Raw genomic sequence first — 12,580 nt, 5'->3', positions numbered from 1 at the left:
TACTTTTGGCCAGGTCCCATAGGGTGTCCCACAAAGTAGTGCACTAAGAGTATAGGGTGCCATATGGGACGTAGGCAGAAGGCTAGAGAGAGATGTTCTGCCTAGCGCTGCGGACGCCAATTGATGCTCTCTGTTATTGTAATGTTGTGACTTTGAATTCCTTTGTGCCTTTGACGATGTGTGTTCCCTCCCCATTCAACAACGGCGTTGTTATTCTTTTTCTTTTTTTTTTGGCGTTGCGTAAGATAATTATCGGGAAAGGCTTTGGGATATAAGGAACCTTCTGTAAAGGGATATTATGCTCATGGAAAATTGAGTGCGTGGAATAAATATGTTTTTATTTCTAGTAGATAATAGGTTCAAAATGAATTTTCTTCTCGTGTTAGGTGATCCTCTGCGCTTGCTAAGTTCCATACATTTACACCGTATCTTAGATGTGAGGAACCTTTAAAGATTCAAATCGACTTCTACATCAGTGTTTTCCAACGGTACTGAATGACTGATCTTGTTATCTACTAGATGGAAGAATTACTCACACTGTTATCTACTTCATAGGACAATTACTGATACAGTACATAGTGTTATTTACTAGATAAAATAATGACTCATACATGTTTGCTTTATCTTGGCCAGGTCGCAGTTGTAAATGAGAACTTGTTCTCACCTGGCCTACCTGGTTAAATAAAGGTTAAATAAAAATAATACATTTTTAAAATCTTGCCACCTTCTTCGGTATCAGTGTCCCTTCCAAGGGACGCTTGAGCTAAAGTAGGCTAATGCGATTAGCATGAGGTTGTAAGTAACAAGAACATTTCCCAGGACATAGACATGTCTGTTATTGGCAGAAAGCTTAAATTCTTGTTAATCTAACTGCACTGTCCAATTTACAGTAGCTTTTACAGTGAAATAATACCATTCTATTTTTTGAGGAGAGTGCACATTTTTGAAAATGAAAAGTTATTAATAAACAAATTAGGCACGTTTGGACAGTTTTGATACACAATTTTGAACAGAAATGCAATGGTTCTTGGATCAGTCTAAAACTTTGCACATACACTGCTGCCACCTAGTGACCAAAACCTGAATTGCACCTGGGCTGGAATAATACATTATGGCCTTTCTCTCTCATTTCAAAGATGATGGTACAAAAAAATACAAAAGAACGGTTAATTTTTTAAAAATTTTTTGTATAATCTTTTTCCAGATCTATTGAGTTATATTCTCCAACATACCTTTCACATTTCCACAAACTTCAAAGTGTTTCCTTTCAAATGGTACCAAGAATATGCATATCCTTGCTTCAGGGCCTGAGCTACAGGCAGTTAGATTTGGGTCCTGAGCTACAGGCAGTTAGATTTGGGTATGATATTTTAGGCAAAAATCCTTAACAGGATTTATATCAACAGCAGTCAATTATTAATTGTCACCTTATTCAGTCTCATCTGGACATCGTAAAATTCCTGCTTATCTTCACGAACCCTGGCTAACAAGTTGAATCAGCAATACATAAAATTGCTTATTTATTTACCAAATACCTAAATAATCACACAGAATTACATATACACAGGATGGATCGATTACTAATCATGTCATAAAAGAAAAAGTCCCTGGCGGACGAAACCGATATGATGGCTGGTTACACAAACAAAGGGGGTTGGGTTTGAATGAAAGAGCGGGAAGACTGAGGGACAAAGGGGATTGGGTCTCTGTCGGACCGTGAGAAGCTATGCTACCGTAAATACAGAATCTTATGCATTCTAATAATCGCCCATTCGGAAGAGGAAAATGCAAGATTTATATTTACACTGAGCTGCTCTTCGGTAGATGGGTCGAAAATGGAAGACTGGTTTGCCCAGCAGAGATCACCCTTGTCCTTTGTAGAATCTTTTGGGCCGTAGTGTTGTAGAGTGGATACGTTGAAGTATCCTGTCTTCTCATAGGATTGTCTGTCCTTTCTTAGGCCACGTATGTTTACAGCTGGAGCTGATAAACTCAACGCCTGGGATGTATCACTTTTTTAGTGAATAAGAGTTCAAAGTTCATACCAAGTTGCCATACTCAGCTCGTGTTGTATTCTGGCTGGTCTAGTCGAAATTCATCCTTCCAGCATGGTGATCGTCACCTCCACGTTGAAATTAGCCCTTTTAAACATATGGACACCAGTCCTCCCGTCTTCGGGAACTAAGGTTGACTTCAGTCAGTGTGCTTGTATTGGGGGAGAGAAGGACGTGTTTCATAGTTCTCAACCAATGTCTGTTCACTTGAGCGTGGCCACTTAGTGAGCATAGTTTACTTATGAAAACAACTCTCTCATTTAGAAGCTAAAATTACATTTAATATTTTCAACAATAGTTTCATATTTAAACATTTAAATTGTACAACAATTCCATGTGAGTCTGATAACTATAATGTGTAGACTTTCCAACATACAATTTATGTCGTCCTGCCATCAGTAATAATGTCTCAGACGACAACTGATCTGACATCATATTCTTTACATACCAACGGACACTTTCAACTGGTTGGAGTACAGAAATATTGCACCTTTCCCCAACCTTTTGATGTTACCAGACTCTCTCTATGTTACCAAAGGGCTTTCCATTCTCACCAAAGGGCTTTCCATTCATTCTGTAGAGTGGAGAGAAAAGTGGGAGAGGTATTTATGGGGGTCATGAACCTCACCCAACAGGGCAACGTCATGACAATTAGATAGACGATTGACTCACACATCTTGTTATCTACTACATAGAAGATTGACTCACACATCTTGTTATCTACTACATAGACGATTGACTCACACATCTTGTTATTTACTACATAGAGGATTGACTCACACATCCTGTTATCTACTATGTAGAAGATTGACTCACACATCCTGTTATCTACTAGATAGAAGATTGACTCACACATCCTGTTATCTACTATGTAGAGGATTGACTCACACATCTTGTTATCTACTATGTAGAGGATTGACTCACACATCCTGTTATCTACTAGATAGAAGATTGACTCACACATCCTGTTATCTACTATGTAGAGGATTGACTCACACATCTTGTTATCTACTACATAGAGGATTGACTCACACATCCTGTTATCTACTACGTAGAAGATTGACTCACACATCTTGTTACTAGACAACAAGCTGGGGGCGGCAGGTAACCTAGTGGGTAGAGTGTAGAGGCGGCAGGTAACCTAGTGGGTAGAGTGTAGGGGCGGCAGGTAACCTAGTGGGTAGAGTGTAGAGGCGGCAGGTAGCCTAATGGTTAGAGTGTAGAGGAGGCAGGTAAACTAGTGGGTAGAGTGTAGGGGCGGCAGGTAACCAAGTGGGTAGAGTGTAGATGCTGCAGGTAACCAAGTGGGTAGAGTGTAGGGGCGGCAGGTAACCTAGTGGGTAGAGTGTAGGGGCGGCAGGTAACCTAGTGGGTAGAGTGTAGAGGCTGCAGGTAACCTAGTGGGTAGTGTAGAGGCTGCAGGTAACCTAGTGGGTAGAGTGTAGAGGAGGCAGGTAACCTAGTGGGTAGAGTGTAGGGGCGGCAGGTAACCAAGTGGGTAGAGTGTAGGGGAGGCAGGTAACCTAGTGGGTAGAGTGTAGAGGAGGCAGGTAGTCTAGTGGTTAGAGTGTAGAGGAGACAGGTAGCCTAGTGGTTAGAGTGTAGGGGCGGCAGGTAACCTAGTGGTTAGAGGGTAGGGGAGGCAGGTAACCTAGTGGGTAGAGTGTAGAGGAGGCAGGTAGTCTAGTGGTTAGAGTGTAGAGGAGACAGGTAGCCTAGTGGTTAGAGTGTAGGGGAGGCAGGTAACCAAGTGGGTAGAGTGTAGAGGCTGCAGGTAACCTAGTGGGTAGAGTGTAGGGGCGGCAGGTAACCTAGTGGGTAGAGTGTAGGGGCGGCAGGTAGCCTAGTGGGTAGAGTGTAGAGGCTGCAGGTAGCCTAGTGGGTAGAGTGTAGGGGAGGCAGGTAACCTAGTGGGTAGAGTGTAGAGGAGGCAGGTAGTCTAGTGGTTAGAGTGTAGAGGAGACAGGTAGCCTAGTGGTTAGAGTGTAGAGGCGGCAGGTAACCAAGTGGGTAGAGTGTAGAGGCTGCAGGTAGCCTAGTGGGTAGAGTGTAGGGGCGGCAGGTAACCTAGTGGGTAGAGTGTAGGGGCGGCAGGTAGCCTAGTGAGTAGAGTGTAGGGGCGGCAGGGTAGCCTAGTGGTTAGAGTGTAGAGGCGGCAGGTAGCCTAGTGGGTAGAGTGTAGAGGCTGCAGGTAACCTAGTGGGTAGAGTGTAGGGGCGGCAGGTAGCCTAGTGGGTAGAGTGTAGGGGCGGCAGGTAACCAAGTGGGTAGAGTGTTGGACTAGTAACCAAAAGGTTGCTGGATCAAACCGCCAAGCTGACAAGGTAACAATATGTCTTTCTGCTCCTGAACAAGGCACTTTAACTAGGACGTCATTGTAAAATAAGAATTTGTTCTTCACTGTCTTGCCTATTTAAATAAAGGTTCAATAAAAAAAAGATAGAAGATTGACTCCAAAATCTTGTTATCGAGTGTCAACTTCATATACCTCCTCTTCTTTATCATTCTGCTTACTATGAGGGTGATAAATAGTATTCGCTACAAAGCTTTAATCCTCTTGCATAAATGCACCAAAATCAATATTACATTTACGCTATTCGTCCTTTGTCTCTCTTTGCTTTGTTTTTTGTTTCAAACGGTTTCGCAAAATATATTTCTTATTTTTCCATCAGTACTGCCAATAGAGCGTTGCTTGTGGGTGTTGATTCGAGACACAACCTCGTTGTCTATTTCAATGTTGCGGTTCAACCAGTTTGCTTTTGGGGGCAGATAGAATTGGCCTCTTAGTAACGGATCATTGTTTTCTTCCAGCTTCGAGCTCAGGCTCCAGTCTATTTATGTCGTTGTTAATCCCTCACATTCAAACCAAACAGATGCAGGTGTGGGACTTTATCCCCTGTGTTCATCCAGCCAAATGTGCTTCCAAAATGGCACCCTGATCCTTATATAGCACCCCTGACTATATACCCCTGGACAACAGTAGTGTACTGACTATACCCCTGGACAACAGTAGTGTACTGACTATATACCCCTGGTCAACAGTAGTGTACTGACTATATACCCCTGGACAACAGTAGTGTACTGACTATATACCCCTGGTCAACAGTAGTGTACTGACTACACCCCTGGTCAACAGTAGTGTACTGACTATATACCCCTGGACAACAGTAGTGTACTGACTATACCCCTGGTCAACAGTAGTGTACTGACTATACCCCTGGACAACAGTAGTGTAATGACTATATACCCCTGGACAACAGTAGTGTACTGACTATATACCCCTGGTCAACAGTAGTGTACTGACTATATACCCCTGGACAACAGTAGTGTACTGGCTACACCCCTGGACAACAGTAGTGTACTGACTATATACCCCTGGACAACAGTAGTGTACTGACTATATACCCCTGGACAACAGTAGTGTACTGACTATAGCCCTGGTCAACAGTAGTGTACTGACTATATACCCCTGGACAACAGTAGTGTACTGACTATACCCCTGGACAACAGTAGTGTACTGACTATATACCCCTGGACAACAGTAGTGTACTGACTATACCCCTGGTCAACAGTAGTGTACTGACTATACCCCTGGACAACAGTAGTGTACTGACTATATACCCCTGGACAACAGTAGTGTACTGACTATATACCCCTGGTCAACAGTAGTGTACTGACTATATATCCCTGGTCAACAGTAGTGTACTGACTATACCCCTGGACAACAGTAGTGTACTGACTATATACCCCTGGACAACAGTAGTGTACTGACTATATACCCCTGGACAACAGTAGTGTACTGACTATATACCCCTGGACAACAGTAGTGTACTGACTATATACCCCTGGACAACAGTAGTGTACTGACTATATACCCCTGGTCAACAGTAGTGTACTGACTATATACCCCTGGTCAACATTTAAGTCATTTAGCAGACGCTCTTATCCAGAGCGACTTACAAATTGGTGAATTCACCTTCTGACATCCAGTGGAACAGCCACTTTACAATAGTGCATCTAAATCATTAAGGGGGGGGTGGTGAGAAGGATTACTTATCTTATCCTAGGTATTCCTTGAAGAGGTGGGGTTTCAGGTGTCTCCGGAAGGTGGTGATTGACTCCGCTGTCCTGGCGTCGTGAGGGAGTTTGTTCCACCATTGGGGGGCCAGAGCAGCGAACAGTTTTGACTGGGCTGAGCGGGAACTGTACTTCCTCAATGGTAGGGAGGCGAGCAGGCCAGAGGTGGATGAACGCAGTGCCCTTGCTTGGGTGTAGGGCCTGATCAGAGCCTGGAGGTACTGCGGTGCCGTTCCCCTCACAGCTCCGTAGGCAAGCACCATGGTCTTGTAGCGGATGCGAGCTTCAACTGGAAGCCAGTGGAGAGAGCGGAGGAGCGGGGTGACGGGAGAGAACTTGGGAAGGTTGAACACCAGACGGGCTGCGGCGTTCTGGATGAGTTGTAGGGGTTTAATGGCACAGGCAGGGAGCCCAGCCAACAGCGAGTTGCAGTAATCCAGACGGGAGATGACAAGTGCCTGGATTAGGACCTGCGCCGCTTCCTGTGTGAGGCAGGGTCGTACTCTGCGGATGTTGTAGAGCATGAACCTACAGGAACGGGCCACCGCCATGATGTTGGTTGAGAACGACAGGGTGTTGTCCAGGATCACGCCAAGGTTCTTAGCGCTCTGGGAGGAGGACACAATGGAGTTGTCAACCGTGATGGCGAGATCATGGAACGGGCAGTCCTTCCCCGGGAGGAAGAGCAGCTCCGTCTTGCCGAGGTTCAGCTTGAGGTGGTGATCCGTCATCCACACTGATATGTCTGCCAGACATGCAGAGATGCGATTCGCCACCTGGTCATCAGAAGGGGGAAAGGAGAAGATTAATTGTGTGTCGTCTGCATAGCAATGATAGGAGAGACCATGTGAGGTTATGACAGAGCCAAGTGACTTGGTGTATAGCGAGAATAGGAGAGGGCCTAGAACAGAGCCCTGGGGGACACCAGTGGTGAGAGCGCGTGGCGAGGAGACAGATTCTCGCCACGCCACCTGGTAGGAGCGACCTGTCAGGTAGGACGCAATCCAAGCGTGGGCCGCGCCGGAGATGCCCAACTCGGAGAGGGTGGAGAGGAGGATCTGATGGTTCACAGTATCGAAGGCAGCCGATAGGTCTAGAAGGATGAGAGCAGAGGAGAGAGAGTTAGCTTTAGCAGTGCGGAGCGCCTCCGTGATACAGAGAAGAGCAGTCTCAGTTGAATGACTAGTCTTGAAACCTGACTGATTTGGATCAAGAAGGTCATTCTGAGAGAGATAGAGGGAGAGCTGGCCAAGGACGGCACGTTCAAGAGTTTTGGAGAGAAAAGAAAGAAGGGATACTGGTCTGTAGTTGTTGACATCGGAGGGATCGAGTGTAGGTTTTTTCAGAAGGGGGTGCAACTCTCGCTCTCTTGAAGACGGAAGGGACGTAGCCAGCGGTCAGGGATGAGTTGATGAGCGAGGTGAGGTAAGGGAGAAGGTCCCCGGAAATGGTCTGGAGAAGAGAGGAGGGGATAGGGTCAAGCGGGCAGGTTGTTGGGCGGCCGGCCGTCAAGAAGCGAGATTTCATCTGGAGAGAGAGGGGAGAAAGAGGTCAGAGCACAGGGTAGGGCAGTGTGAGCAGAACCAGCGGTGTCGTTTGACTTAGCAAACGAGGATCGGATGTCGTCGACCTTCTTTTCAAAATGGTTGACGAAGTCATCTGCAGAGAGGGAGGAGGGGGGGAGGGGGAGGAGGATTCAGGAGGGAGGAGAAGGTGGCAAAGAGCTTCCTAGGGTTAGAGGCAGATGCTTGGAATTTAGAGTGGTAGAAAGTGGCTTTAGCAGCAGAGACAGAGGAGGAAAAATGTAGAGAGGAGGGAGTGAAAGGATGCCAGGTCCGCAGGGAGGCGAGTTTTCCTCCATTTCCGCTCGGCTGCCCGGAGCTCTGTTCTGTGAGCTCGCAATGAGTCATCGAGCCACGGAGCGGGGAGGGGAGGACCGAGCCGGCCTGGAGGATAGGGGACATAGAGAGTCAAAGGATGCAGAAAGGGAAGAGAGGAGGGTTGAGGAGGCAGACTCAGGAGAAAGGTTGGAGAAGGTATGAGCAGAGGGAAGAGATGATAGGATGGAAGAGGAGAGAGTAGCGGGGGAGAGAGAGCGAAGGTTGGGACGGCGCGATACCATCCGAGTAGGGGCAGTGTGGGAAGTGTTGGATGAGAGCGAGAGGGAAAAGGATACAAGGTAGTGGTCGGAGACTTGGAGGGGAGTTGCAATGAGGTTAGTGGAAGAACAGCATCTAGTAAAGATGAGGTCGAGCGTATTGCCTGCCTTGTGAGTAGGGGGAAGGTGAGAGGGTGAGGTCAAAAGAGGAGAGGAGTGGAAAGAAGGAGGCAGAGAGGAATGAGTCAAAGGTAGACGTGGGGAGGTTAAAGTCGCCCAGGACTGTGAGAGGTGAGCCGTCCTCAGGAAAGGAGCTTATCAAGGCATCAAGCTCATTGATGAACTCTCCGAGGAACCTGGAGGGCGATAAATGATAAGGATGTTAAGCTTGAAAGGGCTGGTAACTGTGACAGCATGGAATTCAAAGGAGGCGATAGATAGATGGGTAAGGGGAGAGAGAGAGAATGACCACTTGGGAGAGATGAGGATCCCGGTGCCACCACCCCGCTGACCAGAAGCTCTCGGGGTGTGCGAGAACACGTGGGCGGACGAAGAGAGAGCAGTAGGAGTAGCAGTGTTATCTGTGGTGATCCATGTTTCCGTCAGTGCCAGGAAGTCGAGGGACTGGAGGGAGGCATAGGCTGAGATGAACTCTGCCTTGTTGGCCGCAGATCGGCAGTTCCAGAGGCTACCGGAGACCAGGAACTCCACGTGGGTCGTGCGCGCTGGGACCACCAGATTAGGGTGGCCGCGGCCACGCGGTGTGGAGCGTTTGTATGGTCTGTGCAGAGAGGAGAGAACAGGGATAGATAGACACATAGTTGACAGGGTACAGAAGAGGCTACGCTAATGCAAAGGAGATTGGAATGACAAGTGGACTACACGTCTCGAATGTTCAGAAAGTTAAGCTTACGTAGCAAGAATCTTATAGACTAAAATGATTGAAATGATACAGTACTGCTGGAGTAGGCTAGCTGGTAGTGGCTGCGATGTAGCTAACCTAGAAAATCGCTCTAGGCTAAACAATTGACTTAGATACAAAGACGGCTGTGTAGCTAGCTAGCTACGATCAAACAAAACAAACCGTTGTACTGTAATAGTTACTACAGTGCTGCTATTCGGGGGCTAGCTGGCTAGCTACGTTAAGAGAACGACAATAGCTGGCCAGCTAACCTAGAAAATCGCTCTAGGCTACACAATTGTCTTAGATACAAAGACGGCTATGTAGCTACGATCAAACAAAACAAACCGTTGTACTGTAATAGTTACTACAGTGCTGCTATTCGGGGCTAGCTGGCTAGCTACGTTGAAAGACCGACAATAGCTGGCCAGCTAACCTAGAAAATCGCTCTAGACTACACAATTGTCTTAGATACAAAGACGGCTATGTAGCTGGCTAGCTACGATCAAACAAATCAAACCGTTGTACTGTAATGAAATGAAATGAAAAATGTGATACTACCTGTGGAGCGACGCGGAATGTTGACCGGGTAGTTGGAGTTCAATTCGGTAGAGGTTGGCTAGCTGTTGTCCAGGGGTATATAGTAGTATACCCCTGGACAACAGTAGTGTACTGACTATACCCCTGGACAACAGTAGTGTACTGACTATATACCCCTGGTCAACAGTAGTGTACTGACTATATACCCCTGGACAACAGTAGTGTACTGACTATATACCCCTGGACAACAGTAGTGTACTGACTATATACCCCTGGACAACAGTAGTGTACTGACTATATACCCCTGGACAACAGTAGTGTACTGACTATATATCCCTGGACAACAGTAGTGTACTGACTATACCCCTGGTCAACAGTAGTGTACTGACTATATACCCCTGGTCAACAGTAGTGTACTGACTATACCCCTGGTCAACAGTAGTGTACTGACTATATACCCCTGGTCAACAGTAGTGTACTGACTATACCCCTGGTCAACAGTAGTGTACTGACTATATACCCCTGGTCAACAGTAGTGTACTGACTATACCCCTGGTCAACAGTAGTGTACTGACTATATATCCCTGGTCAACAGTAGTGTACTGACTATATATCCCTGGTCAACAGTAGTGTACTGACTATATGGGATAGAGGGGGTGTCTAGAGGGGTAGAAGGTTAGAGGGGTGGTCTAGAGGGGTCTTTTGGAGGGGTAGAGGGTTGTAGTAGTGGTCTATGGAGTATATAAGGTGTCATTTAAGACACGGCCTAACTGACAAGTCCTCCTGTATCCCATGATTCCTTGCAGCACCTGGAGCCGTGGAAACTCTACGCCACCGTGGGGGTGCTGCTGGTCATCGACGTCCTTTCACTCATGATCTGGCAAATAGTGGATCCTCTACACATCACTGTGGAGGTATGAGTCATGACTCAATGTCTCAATGTCTTCTCCTCTTTCTCTCTCTCTATCTCGATGGGTCCTCTCTTCTCTCTCCCTCTCTCTCGCTTTCGTTCTCTCTCTATCTCGATGGGTCCTCTCTTCTCGCTTCCTCTCTCTCTCGCTTTTGTTCTCTCTCTATCTCGATGGGTCCTCTCTTCTCGCTTACTCTCTCTCTCACTTTCGTTCTCTCTCTATCTCGATGGGTCCTCTTCTCGCTTCCTCTCTCTCGCTTTTGTTCTCTCTCTATCTCGATGGGTCCTCTCTTCTCGCTTCCTCTCTCTCTCGCTTTCGTTCTCTCTCTATCTTGATGGCTCCTCTCTTTGTCCTCTCTCTCTCCTCTTTGCTGGTCTTTTCCTGTTTGTTTTCGGAGATGCATCAGCATCGATTAGCTCCTTACTATATCAAGATTAATCAAAGAATGAGTTTATTGTGAATTTATAAAAATCATATTTTAAAATATAAGGATGAGAGAAAAGGTGGTCCATAAAAAGAATATTGTAATCATACCTCAACTACAATGGGCAGGATAGAGTGCATGTGTTTACAATCAATGCTCTGGATAATCTATATGTGGCTATAGTGAATCTATAGTGAATCTATAAAAATTAATCTATAAAAATGTGTATATATACACACTACCAGTCAAAACTGGACACACATACTCATTACAGGGTTTTCCTTTTTTGTTTTAGTATTTTCTACATTGTAGAATAATAGTGAAGACATGAACACTAAGAAAATAACACATATGGAATCATGTAGTAACCAAAAAAGTGCTAAAAAATATATTTTATATTTGAGATTCTTCAAAGTAATCACCCTTTGCCTTGATGACAGCTTTGCACACTCTTGGCATTATCTCAACCAGCTTCATGAGGTAGTCACCTGGAATGCATTTCAATTAACAGGTGTGCCTTGTTAAAAGTTAATTTGTCTATTTTCTTTACTTAATAATGCGTTTGAGCCAATCAGTTGTGTTGTGACAAGGTCGTGGTGGTATACAGAACATAACCCTATTTGATAAAAAAACAAGTCCATATTATAGCAAGAACAGCTGAAATATGCAAAGAGAAATAACAGTCCACCATTACATTAAGACATAAAGGTCAGTTTATCCGGAAAATTTCAAGCTCTATGTTGAAATTGTCCCCCATGAGGACCCAGCGTTACCTCTGATGCAGAGGATACGTTCATTAGAGTCACCAGCCTCAGAAATTGCAGCTCAAATAAACTCTTTCACAGAGTTCAAGTAACAGAAACATCTCAACATCAACTGTTCAGAGGAGACTGTGTGAATCAGGCCTTCATGGTCAAATGGCTGCAAAGAAACCATTACTAAAGGACACCAATAAGAACAAGAGACTTGATTGGGCCAAGAAACCAGGAAATGTGGAAATCAGTGGAAATCTGTACTTTGGTCTGATGAATTCAAATTTGAGATGTTTGGTTCCAACCTCTATGTCTTTGTGAGACATAGAGGCACTGTAGACACTGTAGAGTAGTTGAACAGATGATCTCCGCATGTGTGGTTCCCACAGTGAAGCATGGAGGAGGTGTGATGGTGCTTTGCTGGTGACACTGTTGGTGATTTTTTTAGAATTCAAGGCACACTTAACCAGCATGGTTACCACAGCATACTGCAGCGGTACACCATCCCATCTGGTTTGGGCTTAGTGGGACTATCATTTGTTTGTCAACAGGACAATGACCCAACACACCTCCAGGCTGTGTAAGGACTATTCGACCAAGAAGGAGAGTGATGGAGTGCTGCATCAGATGACCTGGCCTCCACAATCACCTGACCTCAACCCAGTTGAGATGGTTTGGGATGAGTTGGACCACAGAGTGAAGGAAAAGCAGCCAACAAGTGCTCAGCATATGTGGGAACTCCTTCAAGACTGTTGGAAAAGCCATCCTCATGAAGCTGGTTGAGAGAATGAAGACATCAAAACTATGAAATAACAAACATGGA

General features: G+C 45.7%; 1 protein-coding gene across 1 annotated transcript in view; it reads left to right on the top strand.

The window, feature by feature from the left end:
• Positions 1–12,580, top strand: part of LOC135549518 (gamma-aminobutyric acid type B receptor subunit 1-like) — a 332,207-nt gene that overhangs the window by 308,862 nt on the left and 10,765 nt on the right. Inside the window, exon 19 of the mRNA XM_064979532.1 lies at positions 10,477–10,584. Coding sequence (XP_064835604.1) covers positions 10,477–10,584 — 108 coding nt within the window. The remainder of the gene's footprint in view (positions 1–10,476; positions 10,585–12,580) is intronic.

The sequence above is a fragment of the Oncorhynchus masou genome, chromosome 12 (genome assembly GCF_036934945.1).
Source record: "Oncorhynchus masou masou isolate Uvic2021 chromosome 12, UVic_Omas_1.1, whole genome shotgun sequence".
NCBI lineage: Eukaryota > Metazoa > Chordata > Actinopteri > Salmoniformes > Salmonidae > Oncorhynchus > Oncorhynchus masou.
This window is presented reverse-complemented; position numbering and strand designations above follow the sequence as displayed.